Source organism: Portunus trituberculatus, chromosome 47 (genome assembly GCF_017591435.1).
Source record: "Portunus trituberculatus isolate SZX2019 chromosome 47, ASM1759143v1, whole genome shotgun sequence".
NCBI classification, from domain to species: Eukaryota; Metazoa; Arthropoda; class Malacostraca; order Decapoda; family Portunidae; genus Portunus; species Portunus trituberculatus.
Genome location: NC_059301.1, coordinates 16,024,754 through 16,046,086, shown reverse-complemented (window position 1 = coordinate 16,046,086; position 21,333 = coordinate 16,024,754). Strand labels below are relative to the sequence as shown.

The 21,333-nt window shown below is 36.8% G+C and overlaps 2 protein-coding genes across 12 annotated transcripts in view; both read left to right on the top strand.

Annotated features, from left to right (window-relative positions):
- The first annotated feature begins 1,040 nt into the window (after positions 1-1,040).
- On the top strand, positions 1,041-14,034 carry LOC123498247 (mitotic spindle assembly checkpoint protein MAD1-like). The gene is made up of 14 exons (XM_045245436.1): positions 1,041-1,377; positions 3,396-3,568; positions 3,852-4,019; positions 4,362-4,427; positions 4,807-4,947; positions 5,466-5,596; positions 9,840-9,963; positions 10,306-10,451; positions 10,720-10,864; positions 11,216-11,419; positions 12,107-12,273; positions 12,588-12,760; positions 13,036-13,226; positions 13,462-14,034. The coding sequence occupies exons 1-14, from the start codon at positions 1,152-1,154 to the stop codon at positions 13,786-13,788; spliced, it is 2,382 nt and encodes a 793-aa protein (XP_045101371.1). The 5' UTR covers positions 1,041-1,151; the 3' UTR covers positions 13,789-14,034.
- A 3,322-nt stretch (positions 14,035-17,356) lies between these two features.
- LOC123498246 (unconventional myosin-Va-like) overlaps positions 17,357-21,333 on the top strand; it is a 69,172-nt gene continuing 65,195 nt past the window's right edge. For 5 of the 11 annotated variants that reach the window (XM_045245428.1, XM_045245425.1, XM_045245429.1 and 2 more), the window contains exon 1: positions 17,357-17,546. In XM_045245428.1, coding sequence (XP_045101363.1) covers positions 17,520-17,546 — 27 coding nt within the window. In that variant the 5' untranslated portion in view covers positions 17,357-17,519. The remainder of the gene's footprint in view (positions 17,547-21,333) is intronic. The other 6 variants (XM_045245433.1, XM_045245432.1, XM_045245431.1 and 3 more) reach the window with 2 other exon arrangements.

Sequence of the window (21,333 nt, the reverse complement as noted above, 5' to 3'; positions counted from 1 at the left end):
ATTTCAAAAGATGACGATAGTGTAACAGTATTTTGCGTGCGAATATTACTTTGGTTGACTAATCTGTTAAGGATGTTGTCAAACAGCATTATCTATCTCCTGTTTTTTTTTTTTCGAATTCAGCATATTTGGGCTTCCGTAACCATTAAAACCTCGACTCTCCACAAAGCCCCCAAACTTACTGTGTTGGAGAGGGGAGGCAGTAGTAATGGTTTTAAGCAGCAGGCAAATCAAGCCAGTTCATGCTCTTATTCCACTTAAAGATAATTTCACTATTGAAACAGCGATCTAACTGTTTCGTGGTACTACGAGACTCAATGAAAGCATAATTACTATAATCCCCATTACTCAAAACTCAATCTGAAAGCTGATAGTGCCACATCTCTAATGCATGTTCACCTGCCACTTCCATCCACTACATTCCTGTTCATTAATGGTGCAAACACTTTTTGAAAGGGAAACGTTTAGATTATAGATTTTTTTTTACCGTGAAAAACAGATGGATGACGAACAGCAATTGAATAAAGAGAAGGTGTGGCAATTCACCCGTTTGAACTTTGTTTGGGGGGCGGGGTAACCAGGGTGGCGGGGGTGGTGGGTAACAGGACTATCAGAATCAAGGAACATAATTATTATAGGAGTCCTTTGACAGGAATGGTATTCCATTGATACAGAAAACCCAAGAGAAACAATCCTAAATCTAGAATTTTTAATATGACGATATTAGTCGTGACTACCAGGTAATATTCAAAGGTTTTAAAATTTACAAGAGATAACTACGTTTGGCATTTTTTGGCAATTTATTACTAAAAAATAAAAGTGAATAACTGAGATCATATATTTCACCTGGAGATCACCAAACAAATAAATACACATGGAAGTGGTAAAGTGGTCAGCTGAGTGGATTGCCTTTCCGCCACTGCTATCAGACTTACTAAAATTATGTGTAGCACTAAACCGCCAGGCCCGATTATTACATCAACTACAAAGAGAGAGAGAGAGAGAGAGAGAGAGAGAGAGAGAGAGAGAGATGTGCTGTTGGAAGGCAAGATACATCTTCGAAGTTCAGTCGTCAACAGTCTTCCGACAGTTCTGCTCTTGACGCACGTCAGGCTCTATCCTTACCTCAGGTTACAAGTCAGGCAGGCACCATGGATGCCTCGCCGGACCCTACTGTTGTATTTACTGCCCTGAAGGATTTTCAGACATTTCTTGGGAACTCAAGGTCCTTTTCGGCAAGTAGAGGTGGAACAGAGGCTAGGCGTTTGAACTTCTCCAGCTTCAGTAGAGACACCTCGTCAGCCTCGCTTCCCTCTCCTAATTCTCCAGGTTACCCCAGGGGACAGAAGAGAAACCTCGATTCTATTGTAGGATTTGGTGAGTGTCATAAGTTGGAAAGAAAGGTCAATTTGCAGTTTCACCCAACAGTTGAGAAATATGACACTGTCCTAGGTAGATATTTAGAACAAGTCCTTCCTCCCTGTTATCACCAATTCCCTCCCCAATAACAGCAAGCTTGGGGTCCAAGGGGGTTTTTGAGTGGGGAAAGCTAGAATAAACTTTTTTTTTTAAATCAAATGGAAAAGTGACAATATTTCACAAAAAAATAATGTTTTGCAATTTTTTTTCTTTTCTTTCTTTCTTTATTTAATTATTATTTTTTTATTTATACCATGTGGGTTTTTCACAGAAATTTATGGGCTAAAGGAGATACTTTTTTGTGGTACGTCCTATCTCGAAGCCCACCCGCTAGGAAACCGTTGCCCCGAGTGAGAAAGCCCAACCTACACTCGAACCGTGGACAGGGTTCGAACCCATGTGCTTGGAAACCACTCGGACCCCAAAGCACGCATGATTCCACTGTACCACGGCCATATATTTACCAACGATTTGCCCTAGACTATCCAGGGGGGACTGTGGCCCCTTGGAAGCCCCGTGTTTACAAACCAAACCATATTCAAAACGTAACCTAACTAAATTTTAACCTAAATACAAAATATAGTGAAGTATTGGCAATGCTGCTCACCAATAACAGCACAGCTCACCACAGCCGCTCCCTTCTAACAAGCTAACAGGACACTGTGCTTCACCCCTTCAAGGAAATCACAAAAATGTCTGGTAGTATCTGATATTACTCAATTTGGGAAGCAAAATACACTCATGATGCACACACAGTTAAACTTTTGCATTTCCCAGGGTAGCGATGATAGAACTAAAAAAAAAGCCTGATCTCACAATCCGAGCAGTAAGTGTCCATATTGAAGGCAACTTACCAACTGGTAGAAGCTGATGTATTTCACTCTCTCTCATGAGAAATAAATGCTTCCCAGTCCCAACAACCACTGGCAGAGGTTATTTTAGAGAGTGGAAACCCTCCTACTGATGACCCAGCTAATCCATTATATATAATTACAGAGCGGACAGAAACAAATACCTTAAATAATAGCTGGATGGTGCATCATATGCAGTGTGAAATACAGTCATGTTAATTGTATTGATAAGTATAAAAGTTAAGTCCCTGGATTTGGGTCCATTGCAAATGTTATCCCCCAACAATACATGCAGATCTTTCCCAAGGGTAAATAACAAAACCCAACATCATAATCCTCTAGCCGGGAGAGCTGTTCCCACCGGACACCCCCAAAGAGTTATTAACCAAACCCAACGCTATAACCTTTTAGCCAGGAGTTGCAGGCCCCCAGAACTCCCCAAGGGTTATTAACTAAACCCAACAATATAACCACAGAAGGCATAACAAGGTCTTCTAGGAAGTTAGAATGTTGGGTTTTATTAGTAACATCCTTGGAGAGAAGGTTTTAATGTTAGTGTTTGTTTAGTAACCATTGGGGCATCCTTGGTGGTTTTGTCTCTATGGCTTTTCTCTCTCTCTCTCTCTCTCTCTCTCTCTCTCTCTCTCTCTCTCTCTCTCTCTCTCTCTCTCTCTCTCTCTCTCTCTCTCCTAAGGGACAGAAGATAGTAGTCCTATGGCCTTATATTCTATTTTTTGGCTAGAATAAAGCCAATGTGACTTGCCTACAACACCATCTTCTTGTACTTTTACAGTTTGAGTTAGCTATATTGTAAATTGAAATTACATATTAAGTATCTAGATACTCATGGTCAGTATTTTGCTTCAAATGTGCAGCATTGTTTAGTCATCACATAACAAGTTGTTTTACTGGCATTTTTTTATTGTGATGGTTTGTTTGACTTTTGAAGTTACTTATCATTTTCCTTATGCTTTACACTGCTGTAAAGCATAAGGAAATTGGACTGAAAACAGACTTCATAAACAAAGTGTTACTCAGATTTTGTTCTTCAATTTGCAGTATGTGCAGTAACAATTTATTAATATATTTAATCAAGTTAAGGAATAGTTTTCATGATTTTTTCAGATGTTTCCAAGAAGCTCCGAGAGAAGGAAAGTGAAATCATCAACACTCAAGCAACAGTCACAAGGCTACAGGGACGCATACATGAGATGGAATTGACAAATAAGAAAAATAAACTTGAGAGTGATGCAGAGATAAGAGCCATGCAGCACAAGCAACAAAAAGACAAGGAGTTGGTGGGTTCTTGTCAAGCTTTGTCTAGTAGTATATGTACTTGTGTATCTTCCTTACAGTGCTTGTCAGATGGAAGTCTTAAATATGTACAAGGAAGAAAAATCTCTAATCTTGATGAAATTGTGAGAGTAAATTGATGTGGTTTCATTTTATATACTGTTAACATAGCTAATCCAGATTCAGATTCCTTTTATCTCAGAAACATGAAGGAGCACAAATTTTTTCTTGATGACAATGAGTTTCAAGGGTAATATTTACATTATAAATCCAACATACTATCCTCAGATTGATGACCTTCAACATAAGTTAAAGAAGATTCAGAAGGAAAAGGAGGAAGCCCAAGGTAGTGTGAAGAGTGCACGAGCACAGTGGGACACAGCTAACTTAGAGGCAGGGACACGGGTAAACAAGTTGCAGCAGACATATTTTGAACAGACCACCAAGATGAAGGAGGTGAGCTGAATCTCATCATGTATACTGTGTACCAATTGTAGATAGCTGCCTATGATTATATTGTTCATTCATGGCAGCATATATCATATCATGTTTCACTTGTTTGTTTTATTTTCTAAGTACAAATATCATTACAAACATGTTAGTCTATGTGATTCATAAGCACTACTAAGGGATGGTTTCACTCCTTTGCAATAGGTGTGATTTATTTGCTCCATTTGGCTCAGACAAGTGGTTCATGCAGCTCCCTGAATCATGTAGTAATTGTTACACATTTTGTTTAGATAAGAGAACATAAATGATTTTATTTTTAATCGTACTATAATAATAAACATTTTGCAGGAGATCAACAGCCTTCAGGAACAGGTAGCAACCTTAGAGAGTGAAGTAGCAGAGAAGACATCGAAGGTGAGATTTAGAGTCTTTCTGTATAGTTATTAGTTGTCATCATCATCAGAGAAAGTAAAACAAAAGTGGATGAATGTTTTTATAGTTGGCTAAGTGAAAGGTTGTTTTGGAAGCAAGTTGAAATAGGGAGAGAGATAGAGATGAGGCATTTGAGAAAATGAAACAAGGAGAAAGAATCTGAAGGGGTGTGGAAAGGTATTTTCACTGCTTAATGGATGACAAAAAGGCAGAAAGGAAAGTGTTAATGCAGGGAAGGGAGGAGGTAATGATTGCACATGAATCTTGCATTCTTTACGCTCTGCATTACATACTATCTTAAAATTGTACACCTAACAATGTACCTGCTCATTTCACTTCTCAAGCATGCAATTATCCATAGGTGGCACTAACAGAGAGTCACACAGAAGTAGTGGAAGCACGACTGGCTGAATTACAGGAGAGGTTGAAACAAGCAGAGGATAACCAGGCACAAGCTGAAGACCATAAGCTGCAGCTGAATAAAGCATTGTCTAGAGTCAAGGTAAGTACACTATTGCTGGCCAGAACTTACCTTTGAAAGTCTGTCATTTGTTTCCTTACCTTCCTTAGATGTATTTCTTTTCACATGCCAACTGGATTACTTTATAGGCAGAAAAGCAGTTATTTCCGTGATACTCTTTTCATTGTAAATAGGCCTGAGCCTTGCATCTTTATGTGTTGGGTGTATGTAGGAAATGAAGGTCAGATTATTTTAAAAGTTTCTGTTAACAGTAACATTGAAATAAGAAAGAAATACTGTCTTTTTTTCTAGGAGAAAAGATAAAAGTACAAGAAAAATTAGGAGATATTTGCAAAAAGGAGACAAAAGTTATGAAACTTGTAATTCTGAAAGTTTTGTTATTCTCAGATAGCTGTTCTCCCTTTCTGACCAAGAATTTCAGGGTATAAAGTGTGTTTGTATGCAAACCTTTCTATCAGTGTACATCAACATAATCATTGAGTATTTTCTCTGTTTGTAGATAGTTTATCATATTGTTCAATTTATTCCTTTCACTTCAGGAGTTAGAGCTGCAGCATGAGGAGCTAAAAGAAACCAAGAAACAACAGGAAGTTTTTGAGACAACCATGTGCAAGCTACCTATTCTTGAAAAAGAACTTGCTAAGGTCAAAGAAGATAACAAGTTTTTGAGGTATATATCCGTCATTACAGTGTGTGTGTGTGTGTGTGTATTTACCTATTTGTGTATTACAGGGCCCGAGCTAAGCTCTCTGTGTCCTGCCTCCTTGGCCACTCCTGTCATATCTCTCTTTCATCTGATTGACACACACTGCGTCAACGACATCACTGCTCAGTTTATTCCACTTATCAATACTACAATGCAGGAAACTGTACTTTCTCACGTCATTTAGACAGATGTCTTTTATTATTTTTTTTCCATGTCCTCGGAGATGATTACTTGTGGTCACCTTTATCAACTCTCTGTCCAATATGTCAATCTTGTTCACCAATTTATACATAGTTATCATGTCTCCCCTTGTTCTTCTCTCTTCTAATGTGGTCAGCCCCAGTTCACTCAGTCTTTCCTCATAGTCTAACTCCCTGAGTCCTGGTACCATCCTTGTTGCCAGCCTCTGTACCCTTTCCACCTTCTTCACATTTTTCTTCATATGCGGTGACCAGACGCAAGCTGCATATTCTAACTGGGGTCTTATTAAAGTGCATAGTATCTTCTTCATCATTCCTTCATCTAGGTAGTGGAATGCAAGACCAATATTTTGAAGCATGTTATATGTTTTCCAAAATATCTTGTTAATGTGTTTCTCCGGTGACAAAGTGTTTTGCACGGTTACTCCTAAGTCTTTCTCCTCATTGGTCTCTTCAATTTTCTCATCACCCAGCCTGTAATCCCTGTTTGGTCTGTATCTACTTCTTCCCATTTTCATAACATGGCTCTTGTTTATATTAAATTCCATCTGCCACTCTTTACTCCACTCATATATTTTATCAAGATCTTCCTGTAACTTGTTACAATCTTCCACATTCTTTACTCTCCTCATAATTTTAGTATCGTCCGCAAACATATTCATGTAACTGTCAATTCCTACTGGCATATCATTAACATAAATCAAAAACATGATGGGACCAAGCACTGACCCTTGTGGAACTCCACTGGTTACCTTTTTCCACTCGGACTTCTTTCCTTTCACCACTGTTCGCATTTCTCTTCCCACTAAGTAATTTTCCATCCATTTTGCTAGTTTATCACTTACTCCTCCAATCTTCTTTAGTTTCCACATCAGTCTATTGTGTGGCACTTTATCAAAGGCCTTTCTCAAGTCCAGGTAGATAGCATCCACCCATCCCTCTCTATGTTGTAGTATGTCAGTCACTCTTGAATAAAAACATAATAAATTGGATACACGATCTTCCTTTTCTGAAACCAAACTGCCTTTCACTCAGAATGTTTTCACTTTCTAGATACTCACTCCACTTAGCTTTAATTACTTCTTCACATACCTTGCACAATATACTAGTCAACGATACTGGTCTGTAATTTAACGGTTCCATTCTACTTCCATTCTTATATATAGGCACAATGTCAGCTCTTTTCCACTCTTTCGGGACTATTCCTGTTCGTATGGAGGTTTCCACAATATCAAATATGGGGTTCAACAATTGATCCTTACATTCTTTCAGCAACCTCCCAGATATGCCATCAGGCCCCATTGATTTATTAATATCCAAGTTACTTATAATTTTCCTTATATCTTCTTTAGTAACCATGATGTCCTGCATTTGCTTTATTTCCATAGGCCTTCCTCCTGTAAAATGCTCCTCCTTTGTAAACACTTTGCAAAAGTTGTCGTTCAATATTTCAGCTATATCTCTAGCATCCTCATATACTTCTTCTCCATCTTTTACTTTTCTATTGCCTCCCTTTTATTTAGTTTTCCATTTATGAATTTGTAAAACATTTTAGGGTCACTATCACAGTTTTCCACCACTCTCTGTTCATATTCCTTTTGTGCTGTTCTCCTTACTTCAACATATCTATTCCTTGCTGTTTTGTAGACTTCTCTTGATAATACTTCACTGTTTTTCTTAAGTTTCTTCCATGCCTTTTCTTTGTTCTTTTTTGCTTCTTCACAATTTCTATTAAACCACTGTTTATTATTTAAAGTCCTCTTTCTGTGATATGGCACAAACTTCTTCACAGCAGAGTTATATAAATCCATAAATTTATCGTATTTCAATTGCATATCCCCTTCCTGGTATATCACAGACCAGTCAATTTCATTAAAGAACTCTCTTATATGGTTATAATTTGCCCTAACATAATTTAATTTTTCCTCCCTGTGCTCCACACTCTTTTCCGTGCTTAATTCCGTATCCAGCTCAAAACTTAGGACATCATGGTCGCTTTTCCCCAAGGGACATTCATGTTCAATTTCCTCTTTTAGGGAGATGCCCCTGGTAAATACCAAATCCAACCTCGCTGCAACATCCTGTCCCCTGCACCTTGTTGGTGATCTCACCCACTGTGTCATCAAGTTATTTGTTACTACGTTTAACAATTCCTCTGCCCACTCACCACCATTCACCACTTCGTAGTCTTCCCACACTATTTCCTTACAATTAAAGTCCCGACTATCATCACTCTATCCTTTCTGATGAGTTCCTGCTTCATTCTGTCTAGAGTATTTCTCATCACCATTTGATACTGTTCATAGTTCCAAGCACTGGTTCTGGGTGGTATGTATACTGTTATAATATTAATGTCCCTCTTACCATCTGTTATAAGCATACTTATCACTTCCTCATTTCCCTTACTAAAGTTCACCTCCTTCACTATCAGATCCTTCTTAGTAAAAACCATTATACCACCACCTCCTTTATTCTTTCTATCATTTCTCCATACTTTGTAGTGTTTTACATCAAACCAATCTAGCTTTATTTCAGGCCTTAACTTTGTTTCCACCACACACATTATGTCCGGTTCATTGTTTCTTAGGTAATCCATACATTCTAGCCTCTTAGACAGAAATCCATCTATATTCGTGTATGTCACTTGAATTCCATTCCTAATCTCTTTCTTCCATGTTTCAGTCAGTGTAATGTCTATTCGTCTGTTTTATCCACCACTTCTTCAGCCTCCCATTTCTCATCCTCCAAAAAAACTTGGTCTTTTCCTCCTCGGTTCTTTCCTCATTCTTCTCTCTCACTTCAGTTACAAGCTCTTTCATTTTCATTCTTTCATCCTGTGTCATATTTCTTCTTATGTAAATTGTTTTGGTTTCCTTGTAGTCTTTAAGTTTCCAGGCCCTCCTCAGCAAGGCCTCGGCTGCCACCTGAGACTTTAATTTCAATTTTAATGGTCTACTCTTGCCTTCTTCAAAAGCTCCTAGTCTCACACTTTCCTCTACCTCAACATACAGGCATTCTTCCTCCTCTGAGATCTTATTTAGTAAAAACTTAATCCTGTCATTTTCCTTATCCCTCCTATCTTGCCAGTTCCTGTTAGTTTCCTCCCTCAAACCTGTTATGATCACGCATTTTTTCTTTTCGGCAATATCTCTTACCACATACTCATTTTCCTTCAATGTCTTTACCATTTCACTCTGTGTAATCGCTTTATTTTCTTCTTCTTGCTTTTTCATTATCTCCTTAAAGGACTTTTGTACTTCTTGGTGTTCATGTTTCACTTCCTTCATTTTGGCATCAATTAGGTTAAGGCATTCCTCCTTCCCAAGTCTCCTTCGGATATTTTCTTTTCCATTTCGAGGAGTTTAGCCTTCATCTCGTCACATTGTTTCCTTAGATGTTGATTTTCTTTCTCCATTTCCACTTTCTCCTTCAATAGCTCTTTATTCTCTCTCGTTAACATATAGATTTCTTTTTTGAAGGTATCATTCTCTGCTATGACTCTATCAAATTTTTCTTCTATGGATCTAATATTTAGAAACTTACTTTCTAATGCCTGAATTCTGGAATCCATGTCTAATTTATCTAGTCCACTTGGAGTGGTCATGAACCCCTCAAAGTCTCTCAAATTTCTAGGCGTAGATTGCATGATTTCTATCTCCAGCTGTTTCGGCCAAAACAAAACAAAACACCGCCGTGTGTGTGTGTGTGTCATACACATATGCTCGCTTGTAATGGTAGACAGAAGTATCATCACAGCATTGAGCAGTTTTATAATACAATGATTGTCAATCCATATTAGCTGTTTTTAGTGTTCTCTAGAGTAGTTACATACATCTGCATAATTTTCTATTAACCATGAATGCCATACACAGTGTACATTTGTAGTCTTGACATATTCTTTATTATTGGAGTAAGCTGTTCATTGGAATGAGCATTACATTCAGAGAAATAGTGTTTCTTTGCCACTGAAACAAGAATTTTGTGAAAAGTTTCCATCTTTGTTGCAGGGACACAGCCAGAAACACTCAGCTGATGGAGGAGCAGCTAACCACAGCATTGCTGCAAGTGAAACATCTTGAAGAGCGTTGTGAGGACAGAGCCACTCAGCAAGCCAAGGCAGACCTATACAAGGTCAGCATCATTCACTTGGATGAAAGATAGCAAAGTATTGATTAGACAGATCATAATTGAAGATCCCCATTTATAGTATTGGGTAACTTTCCAAAGACATATTGTACTTTGATATATGATTTATGTATATGCTGTGCACTAAGTATCACATATATTGTATTTTCAAATATACACAGACCTAATTTTGGCCATAGATTAGATTTTTCACCACATCTTAAAAAATTCAGACTATTGGGATTAACAGACTTTAACTGCATGTTCTTTCCTCGTGTATCAGGAACATGTCATTGATGTTAATGAATTATAGTAAATTGAGGAAGTTAATGAGTGTTACTTCCACAGGAAACATTGGATAAATTTGAGAACATTGTGGGGAAAGAATTTGGGCTTGGTCGAAAAGGTGCACCAGAAGATCTTCAAATATACCTGGGTCAGTTACGGAAAGAAGACAAGGTCCTCACTGACAGTCTGGCTCAACTGCGTGCCAGGTAACTGACTGATTGTATATATCTCTCTCTCTCTCTCTCTCTCTCTCTCTCTCTCTCTCTCTCTCTCTCTCTCTCTCTCTCTCTCTCTCTCTCTCTCTCTCTCTCTCTCTCTCTCTCTCTCTCTCTCTCTCTCTCTGATTCATTTTAGACAATTATTAGGAGTGGAAATTTTTATTAATGCCACATTGACGAAGTTCTTAAATGTGAATTAAGTACACTAGACAAAATCTGATTGAATTTTTCTTCTTTTTTATCTTTTTCTTTTCAGCCACAAATCCTTGGAAGAAGGTCGAGCACAAGAAGTTGAAGACCTGAATCTGCTGAAAGCCAAACTGAAAAAACAAGAGCATTTGATTCAGCACCATTCAGGGCAGATCAAGAGGCTCAATCGTAGAATCTTCCTTGTCAATAAGGTACTGTTGTAGAGAATACTGTTCAGAAAAGCTCACTTTAGCTTATTGTTACAACAGCTCTCCTAATTTGTAGTAATAATGTGCTTCATGAAAGTGGGATTCAGTATGGCTTTACATACTAACAGTACACCCTGGTTGGATTTGATTATTTTCATGCTGCTTCTTTCAAGTATATGAATTTTCCTGGTTATGTATAAGCTTTGTGTTAAATTTCCAAGATTTGGTCAGTAGGTCTTAGACCTCCAACTCTATTTCATCTAAATTGCTTTGCATTTTGCCATGTTGATTTTCAGGTTTCTTTTGTCACAATAATTTTCTCACACTGTTCAACTCTTTCCTTCTTTTTCTCAGGAACGAGAGAGTTTGAAAGCCATCTTGAGCTCTTATGAGTCTGAAGCAACTATCAGTTACTCTGTAGTAGGACAGGAGCGAGTGCACGGACTTGAGGGACAGGTGGAGCTGTACCGTCAGGAGGTAGAACGACTCAATACTGAACTGCAGGAAGCATGCAGCAGTGGCACCTCCCCTGCTGCTGCCGCTGGTGCTTCATCTCAGGTACACCTTGGCCAGATGATTTATGTGTACATCAGCTACGTATGTTTCAGATCAAGTGATAATCTGGTTAGATTTTAAAATTGTTGAAAGAGAAAAAACAGGAAGATGAATGAATATCACAACAACTGAGATTTGCAAGCCACTGCAGTTGTGGCTCCTTTTGAGAGCAAAAACAAAACATGATACTTCTCAAGAAGTACAAAAGATTTTTTCTTATCTTCTCACTTAAAAGCGAAATAAAACTTGTACAAATGAAACCTTTTACTTTACAGTGTATAGTATAATCTTTACCTACCATTAGCAGATGTATCAGTAAATTTACAAGAAAAATTATGTATTCACACAACTTCACAAGTGACAAATTCATTATATCCCTAGGTAGCCATGTAAGCAGAATAAAAGATGAGTATTTTTTAGTCATATTGGTTATGTCAGATGCTTTGTATGCCAAATACTCCACTGTAGAAAGCAAGAATAATGTTATATTTGTAATCTCACATTTCAACAGTCATTAGTAAGAAATTAAAATGCTATCTATAGATATTTCCATGCTCCATTATATGATTACATGTAGAAAATAATACATATTCCTGTCCTTTTTTCTTACAAAACCATATCTGATGCAAGAAGGAATGTGGCTTCAGTGTTTCTTTGTTTACCTGATTTTAAGTGAGAAACAAATTACAGCAAAGGAAGGAGGATATGAAAATAACAGGATTAGAAGAGAAGGTGCTGTCACTTGAGGAGGAGGTAGGAAAGCTGAAGCAGGAGAAGGAAGTTCTGGAACTACGGCTGGAACACCGTGCCCTTAAAGGAGATTATGACCCAACCAAGACAAAAGTTCTCCACTTCAAGTAAGTAGGCTTGTCTTCTTATTAGACTTCAAACACAATTTGATCACTTCTGTGTCACATTACTGGTCAATTTATCAAATGAATGATATATAGACTGATTTTTTTTGTCTATAGACTGATTTTTTGTCAATAACATGTTAAAAATTGTTCCTTTTGATTGGGATGGATGCCTCAGTTCAATCAGCAGTTTAGCATCAATTATTGGTAATAAAAGTCTTTATTGTTTGATCTCCCTAGGTTCTTTGGGTCTCTTCTGAACTTATGTCCTGTAAAAATGTATAACATCAGAGTACTGATTGATTGAGCACTTTCAGAGACAATCCACATGCCAGGGCTCTTGAGAACAGAAAGACTGAAATGGAGAAGCTGCAGAAAGAGAATGAGGCTTTACAGGAGCGTGTAAGATTGCTAGAGCAGGGTGAAACTGAAGACCTCACTCAGAGGGTTGGAGTAAAGGTGACCAGTGAATCCCACAAGGAAGTCATGGGTAAGTGAATGGAAATGTTGGTGTAAAAGCTATATGATCCAAGTATACTGTACATACTTGGTCATTGTACAATTCGTTATATATATACAGTATATATATATATATGTATATATATATATATATATATATATATATATATATATATATATATATATATATATATATATATATATATATATATATGTCATGCTCTTACAATTATTTGGATTGACAATGAAATATTAGAATATTTGAGAAGGACATTAATATTTTATTGTTTTATGTTTTGTTCAAAGAACTACAGGAGAAAGTGTCACATCAAGAGAGAAAAAATAAACGTCTTATGGAGGCCTTCCAGCGCAAAGCCCGTGAGATGCGGGAAATGGTGTATAGACTCACTGGTTACCGGGTTGACACTTATGGAGAGAAGAAGTACAAGCTCATCCATATGTATGGAGAATCTCCTGATGACTATCTCTTATTTGAGGTTAGTGGAAGAGGATGTGTGTGTGTGTGTGTGTGTGTGTGTGTGTAAGTAGGTGGGAGTAGGGTCTGGTCATTGTTTTTTTTTTTTTTTTTTTTTTTTTTTTACTGTTTTGGAAAAGACTTTATTTACAAATTAGTTGTAAAAATGAGGGAGGTTATTTGTTGGTTCTTGAATGTAGTCATAGAGAGAATGCAATATTTTTATTATGAAGCTTCATGCTCTTTTTTCTTTCCAGCATACTCCAGCTAAAGAAATTCAGCTCCTGGAAACCGACTTTTCTAACAACATAGAAGACTTGATTGATGCATACTTGCGGCATGAGAACTCGTATCCTGCTTTTCTCTCAGCCATCACCCTGGATCTCTTCAATCGTCAAACTAAATACCAAGCACATTCCAGCAGCGAGGAGGAGGAGGAAGAAGTGGAGGTGGAGATGGAAACCGATAGAAAGGATATCAAAAGAGATGGCAGAATGGGTAATCAAGAGACACAAAAACCAGGTGGCGGTGGTGGTGGTGGTAATGATGATGATGATGATGATGACTTAGTTATCCTGGATTAGCTGTGTTACTCAAGGGATTTTTAACCTTTTTAAGTTACCGTGCTAAGCTTATTAACATACTACATTTATATGTTTATGTATATTTCAATTACATACTAGAGGAGAATTAAGATACAAAGGATGGAGTGCATGTAGATCTATATACTTACATAGACTTCATGATTTGGTTATATCCCTTTAAGGTAGTGTCATTTGTTGTATAGATACTCCATAAGATATGATATGAGAATAAATTTCTTTTCTATACTTATTTCCTTTTATCCAAGCATGCATTTAGCAAGATCAGAAGAACAGTAAGCATGAAAATCACAGATAGTAAAAGATGCAACATTCCAGCAATGAGAAAGAGGCCAAAGACAGTCAGTTAGAGGAGTGTCGAAAAGATGAAAACTTTTGATTTCACACTGTCTGAAAGAACTGTATAAGTGGAGTTCCATAAATGTGAAGTAGCTATACTCTGTACATGGACAAGGCTTCTGTAGAGTTTGCAGTTTGGGGGATAAGAAAAACTGGCGGAGATGATTGGGACATCCAAATTCATTCAAGTCATATTAAGTAAGGATGGGAAGTGAAGTTTCTAGTTGAGTGTCATTGAAGAAAGGATAGTTGTCTGGAAGGTTGTCTCCAGTTAACAGATGAAGGAATAGATATTCAAGAATCTTCCTGTTAATGATATATTAAAGAAAAAAATTAAGATCAAGAAATCAAGGCAATAGGGCTATGTAATGTTAGAAATTATCATCATGGTAAACATGTTACAATACATCAGACCTATTACATAGTACAGTGATTATATATAACGGCCCTCGTCCCTCAATCCACATCCAACTCGACAAGCCACGTAACTCAATTATTAGTGACGTTAGTAAGTTTGCGGACAACTCAAAGATAGGTAGATTAATTAGGTCCAATTTGGATGCCATGGCTTTGCAGGCAGACACCGGATAGGATGAAAGAATGGACAGATGGCAAATGCAGTTCAATATTAACAAGTGTAGGGTACTGAGTGTAGGTAGAGATAATACAAGCAAAAGGTACACGATAGATAATGTGGTACTAGGAAGTTCCATGTATGAGAAAGATTTAGGAGTCGTAGTTAGTTCCGATCTTGGTACAAGGAAGCAATGTATTAAGGCCAGGAATAAGGCGAATAGAGTATTGGGATTGATTTTTAGAAATGTTAAAAGGAGGAGTCCTGAAATAATACTAAAATCATACTTGGAGCTGGTCAGGCCACATCTTGACTATGGTACAATTCTAGTCCACACATTTTTGGAAGGAGTCAGTGCAAAGGAGGATGACTAAAAAGATAGAGATTGAGGGATATTCCCTATGAAGAGAGCCTGAAAAAAAATTCAATCTGCATTCCTTAGGTTAAGAGGAGACCTGATAGAAGTATTTAATTGGTATAAGGGTTTTAACAAAGGGGACATGAATGTAGTTCTTAGGATCCCCAGCGGAGACAGAACTAGAAATAATGGGTTTAGAAAATAGGCAGGATATCAACATGTTAGAAGCAGTTCAGAGAAGAGCAACTAGGATGATACCAGCTTTGAAGCGGCTGGAGTATAGAGATAGATTAAAGGCATTAAACATGTTTTCATTTGAGAGGAGATGTATAAGAGGGGATATGATAGAGTTATTTAAAATGTTCTCAGATACAAACTACATAGATGTGAGATCTTTCTTTACCTTAGAGGAGGGAAGTAGGACTAGAAATCATGGCAGGAAGATTAGAAAGCAAGGCTGCAGGTTAGATATAAGAAAATATTTCTTTAGTCATAGGGTGGTAGACTTCTGGAAGGCATTGCCAGAGACGGTTGTAAATAGCACTAGTTTGACAATGTTTAAAAACAGATTAGATAAGCACTTAGATTTATTAGATTTATAATTATGTATAGCGCTACATGATAATTTTTATAAGAAATTTACTATAGTTAAACAAGACATGGGGATCACTGATTGTAGAGGATTTCGCTGCAGGACTTAGCCCTGTTAATGAGCCAAATATTTAGAATTAGTATATAATGTATTGTGTACTTGTAAGTGTATCTTTAAGTACTGATGATGAGGTCGCTGTGCGACTGATACAGGATAACATAACATATAACATAAATAATAGGATAACAAAGGGCCACCAGGGCCCATCTAGGTTATCCTGTATCAGTTGCACAGCGACCTCGTCATCAGTACTTAAAGATACACTTACAAGTACACAATACATTATGTACTAATTCTAAATATTTGGCCCATTAACAGGGCTAAGTCCTGCTTCGAATTCCTCTACAATCTGTAATCCCCATACATGGGGATCATGTCTTGTTTAACTATAGTAAATTTCTTATAAAAACTATCATGCAGCGCTATACATAATTATAAATCTAATAAATTTAAGTGCTTATCTAATCTGTTTTTAAACATTGTCAAACTAGTGCTATTTACAACCGTCTCTGGCAATGCCTTCCAGAAGTCTACCACCCTATGACTAAAGAAATATTTTCTTATATCTAACCTGCAGCCTTGCTTTCTAATCTTCCTGCCATGATTTCTAGTCCTACTTCCTCCTCTAAGGTAAAGAAAGATCTCACATCTATGTAGTTTGTATCTGAGAACATTTTAAATAACTCTATCATATCCTCTTATACATCTCCTCTCAAATGAAAACATGTTTAATGCCTTTAATCTATCTCTATACTCCAGGCGCTTCAAAGCTGGTATCATCCTAGTTGCTCTTCTCTGAACTGCTTCTAACATGTTGATATCCTGCCTATAGTGGGGTGACCAGGCCTGTATGCAATACTCTAAATGGGGCCTAACATAGGAATTATATAAGCTACGCACCACTTCCTTACTTTTATAACTAACATTTCTATTTACAAAACCCAGGATCCTATTTGCCCTATTTCTTGCTTCTAAACATTGCTTTGAAAATTTCATAGTCCTGTCTATCACTACCCCTAAATCCTTTCCTTCCTCTACTGCCTCTAGCCAACATCCCTCCATCTCATAGTTAAAGTTTGTGTTGTCTTTACCTAACCTAGGTAAAGGATAACCTAGATGGGCCCTGGTGGCCCTTTGTTATCCTATTATTTATGTTATGTAATATGTTAGACATCCAACGACACGACTTTTACAATATATATATATATATATATATATATATATATATATATATATATATATATATATATATATATATATATATATATATATATATATATATATATATATATATATATATATATATATATATATATATATATATATATATATATATATATATATATATATATATATATATATATATATATATATATATATATATATATATATATATATATATATATATATATATATATATATATATATATATATATATATATATATATATATATATATATATATATATATACATACATATATACATACATATATATAATGCGAAATAGTGCTCTAATGAGAGAGAGAGAGAGAGAGAGAGAGAGAGAGAGAGAGAGAAAAGTCGGTGCTTTTGTTAATTTTGGTGACAAGTGTCCCTCAGTAGTCACACGTCTGGCAACTGACGGGTAGAGAGGAGAGTCCCCGGCCCGCCACCAGGAGGCTCCGGTGTCGTGTTTTGTGCGAGCTGTCAAGTAGTGGCAGTGTGTTATCGACCTGTGTGTGTGCATGTCCAAGGTCTCTTCATGCTGGATATACTTATTTAATGGCTTGAACACCACAGCAGCGGGAGGATGTCGGTGCGAGAACTATACGTGAAGGTGAGTGAGCGCTCCATGTTTTACGGTTCCTGTATTGACATGCCAGGAGGAGAGCCCTACCTGTCACCTGCGTGTGGTGTGTGGCACAAAACACCTGATTGACCTGGTCACGAGTAACACTTATGATGAAATGTATTATAGCTCCCACAAGTCGTTGCCGTGGTGGAGGGTAACGCCTCACCCCATAGGCAGCATCAAGCCCTGGCCAAGTAGCAGGTACTGCGGCAACAGGATTTCAATAGTAGCCTACCGCTTGTTATTACCAAACGACATATTTGATTATTCTCTACAAATTTTCTTTATATCATTTCTCTCGCAAATCCACTAATGATGATCCTATAGAGAGCAAAGGGTTACATACCAAAACAAAGATGTTGTAAATGGGAATTATTTCATATAAAGGAATCGTTTAGTGATGGAGATCTTTATTAGTAATAAGTTGCTTGTTACCTGCTTTCTACTCAGTTGATGGCAGTTTTTATGTAAGAGGGGAAAACTGGCCAAGGGCAACATGGTGAAAAAAAGGCCCACTTAGTTGCTTGTCCCCTTGCAGGTTTGAAAGAGTTGGCCAAAATGAAGGGAAAAATGTCTTGAAATCACTCTTTTAAATGAAGTTAGGTCATAGGAAGTTGGAAATACAGAAACAGGTAGGAAGTTCCAGAGTTTACTAGCGAAAGGTGTGAATGATTGAGAGTACTGGTTAACTCTTGCATTAGTGAGTTGGACAGAGTAGGAGTAAGAGGAAGAAGAATGCCTTGTGCAGCAATGCCACAGAAGGAAGGGAGGCATGCAGTTAGCAAAATCAGTAGAACAGTTAGCATGAAAATAGTGGTAGAAGATAGCAAGAGATGCAACATTCTGACAGTGAAACATTTATTTATATCAGTTAGCTATATAAACATACAAATATGTATTTGCTTTCATGTAAAAATATATACTGTAGGTACATATATAGCCTATATAAAGCATAGCTTTTTAGGCATGAAAAAAATATCCTTAAAAATATTAAACAATCTGGCTGGGGCAACAATATCTATTACTGTAATGATGACATTATTATAACTATATATAATATCCTAGTATTAGATTCATATATTACACTAAAGATAATTAAGATTCGTTTATTACTTAAGACAATAAAAAGAATGGATGACTATTCATAGGAGGTGTACAATTTGTTCATGTATACAGACATACAGACATTCCAATTTTACATATAAATACAATATATGAGCAGACATACACATGTTAAGATATATATACTAACTAATAATTTCATATACATAATTCATTTGTAGGATAGTTTAGCTTTACAAACATGTTGGATCTCAGCTAGTATTTGGGAGTTAGTTAATTATGTCATTATGATATTGTGTTTCAATCGGCTTTTGAATGTGTTGAGGGAAGGAGCGTCTTGAATTTCTTTGGGAATAGTATTCCAAGTTTCAGGACCCAAATAAGTTGTTGAATGTTGAAATTTTGATAAACGATGAATAGGAAAGCTAAGGTTGTTGCGGTGACGGGTAGTATAATTATGAGATGGGAGGAGGTCACGCATTTCATTCTTATTCTTATACATAAGTTTAGCTATTTCCATTTTTGTTATATCATCCAGTTTCAAGATTTTTGTTTCTTTGAATAGTTGAAAAACAAAAGTTTTGGGTTCCACCCTCTTTAATAAAGTGTGTCAGTGGAATCCCCCCATGCATAAAAAGAGTACTTCATAAGAGGACAGATAAGGCCCTTGTACAAAGTTAGCAGTTAGGAGGGTGAGTAAAACTGGCGGAGATGCCTCAGAAGGCTTAACTTCGTAGAAGCTGTTTTAGCAAGAGAAGAGATGTGAAGTTTCCAGTTTAGATTGTAAGTAAAGGAGAGAAAAAGATATTCAATGTAGAAGAGGGGGACAGTTGAGTGTCATTGAGGAAGAGGGGATACCTAGTTGACCCACCAGCCCGCAGACTTTATTTTTGACAGCTAAATATCCTCATTTATTTATGAAGACCAATGCAAGTGATTAAATGGTCAATTTGCATTATCATCCAACCAATGAATCTCTGATATGTCCATTGGTAATGCTACTGAACTATAACAAAGCAACATTCACCGCTGTCTCCACCATCAAAGTATTTTCACAGATTTTTGTAATTTTGTTGATTTCCAACCTCTTCTAGAGCACACATTACTTGATTTAATCCTCCCCATCCAAAAACCTTGATTTCCCACAGGTCCTCCAAGATCATTGAGAATGAGAAGTAGGCATAAGTTGGATTTGAAAAAAGTCATAACTAAAAAAGTATGTATTTGTGACAAATGACACATATCAATCAATTACTACATTTGTCACCAGAAAAACCAGTCACATTACAGATTCAATGGTTGGGTGAAACTGCAAATTGATGGATTAAACTAACAAAAACTCTCATTTTACATTTACTTATTTTCTTACATACTGGTTAGTGTGTGAGATTCTACTTACAAACAAACTTTAGTTGAACATGAGAATGATTATAAACAAACTTCACTGACTTGAGCAGCCGAATTGTCAATGCAGTTTATTTATACTGTAATTATTTTGTTAGTTGACAATAATTAGTGAAACTACAAATGACTGTTATTTCACTTGCACTGGTTTCCATAATTAAAGGAGGGTACTTGGCTGTGAAAAATAATGTTTGCAGAACGAAACCACTCTAATTAGGCAGGCTGGTGAGTCAGCTGCTGTCAATTACTGTTAATTGAGTAGAAGGCAGTGGACAAACACTTTATTACTAACAGGGGGAGGCAATGGCGTAGTGGATAAGATGGTGAGCATGGGATCGGGCAGATATCCATGCGTAAGTTCGAATCCCACCACGCACCACTTTGAAACTTTGTCATTTGTCGAGTGGTTTAAAATTACCTACATGTCACCATGATACCCGGGTTCTAGATGGAGGTGCAATTGCTTTACATCAAAGGTGCACTTGGGTGGTAATATGGGCCCTAATATGGGTACCACTTTAAATCAAATTGCCTGCGCCACTAATGGGTGGAAGCTGGACAGCGCTTCCCATACTCTTCAAGTAGCTATACCTACAGCTGCTATAGGGTATGACATAAAAAAAAAATATATATAAATAAATAAATATAATATATATATATATATATATATATATATATATATATATATATATATATATATATATATATATATATATATATAGATATATATATATACAGGCAACCCCCGTTTAACGAAGGGGTTACGTTCCTAAAAAATATTTCGTTAAGCGAAACTTCGTTAAACGAACCGATTATAACAAGTTTAATTAACCCCTGATTTGAACTTCCATTGAGAGTAAGCAAAGCGAGAGTGCATCATAGTACAGTAAAAGTTTTAATGAAAGTAAAAATTATGAAGTTAAACATTTAGGTAGTTTAATTTAAGTCATTATAATGTACACTAATGTATGTATGTACGTAACTTTATAATGTTGTTGATCTTAACTTTATGAAGGGAGTAAGAGTGAAACAGGAAAGACACTAACCGGCAACCTGTGGAATGTAAACAAAGTGCGCATCATTGTACTGCATACAAAACTTATTTACCACATTTCCACAAGGCTTTCCATTTCATCCATTGTAGAGTCACGAGTTCAAGTGGTTCTTTTAGCTTGCAAGGAAGATACGGTCTCACCACCCTTCTTAATAGAGTCTGCTGACTTGAAAATAGAGACAGTATAATATTGAGTCAAGATGATGGCCAGCACTGCTATAGTTTTCTGGCCTCTCGTGTCTGTGAATAATA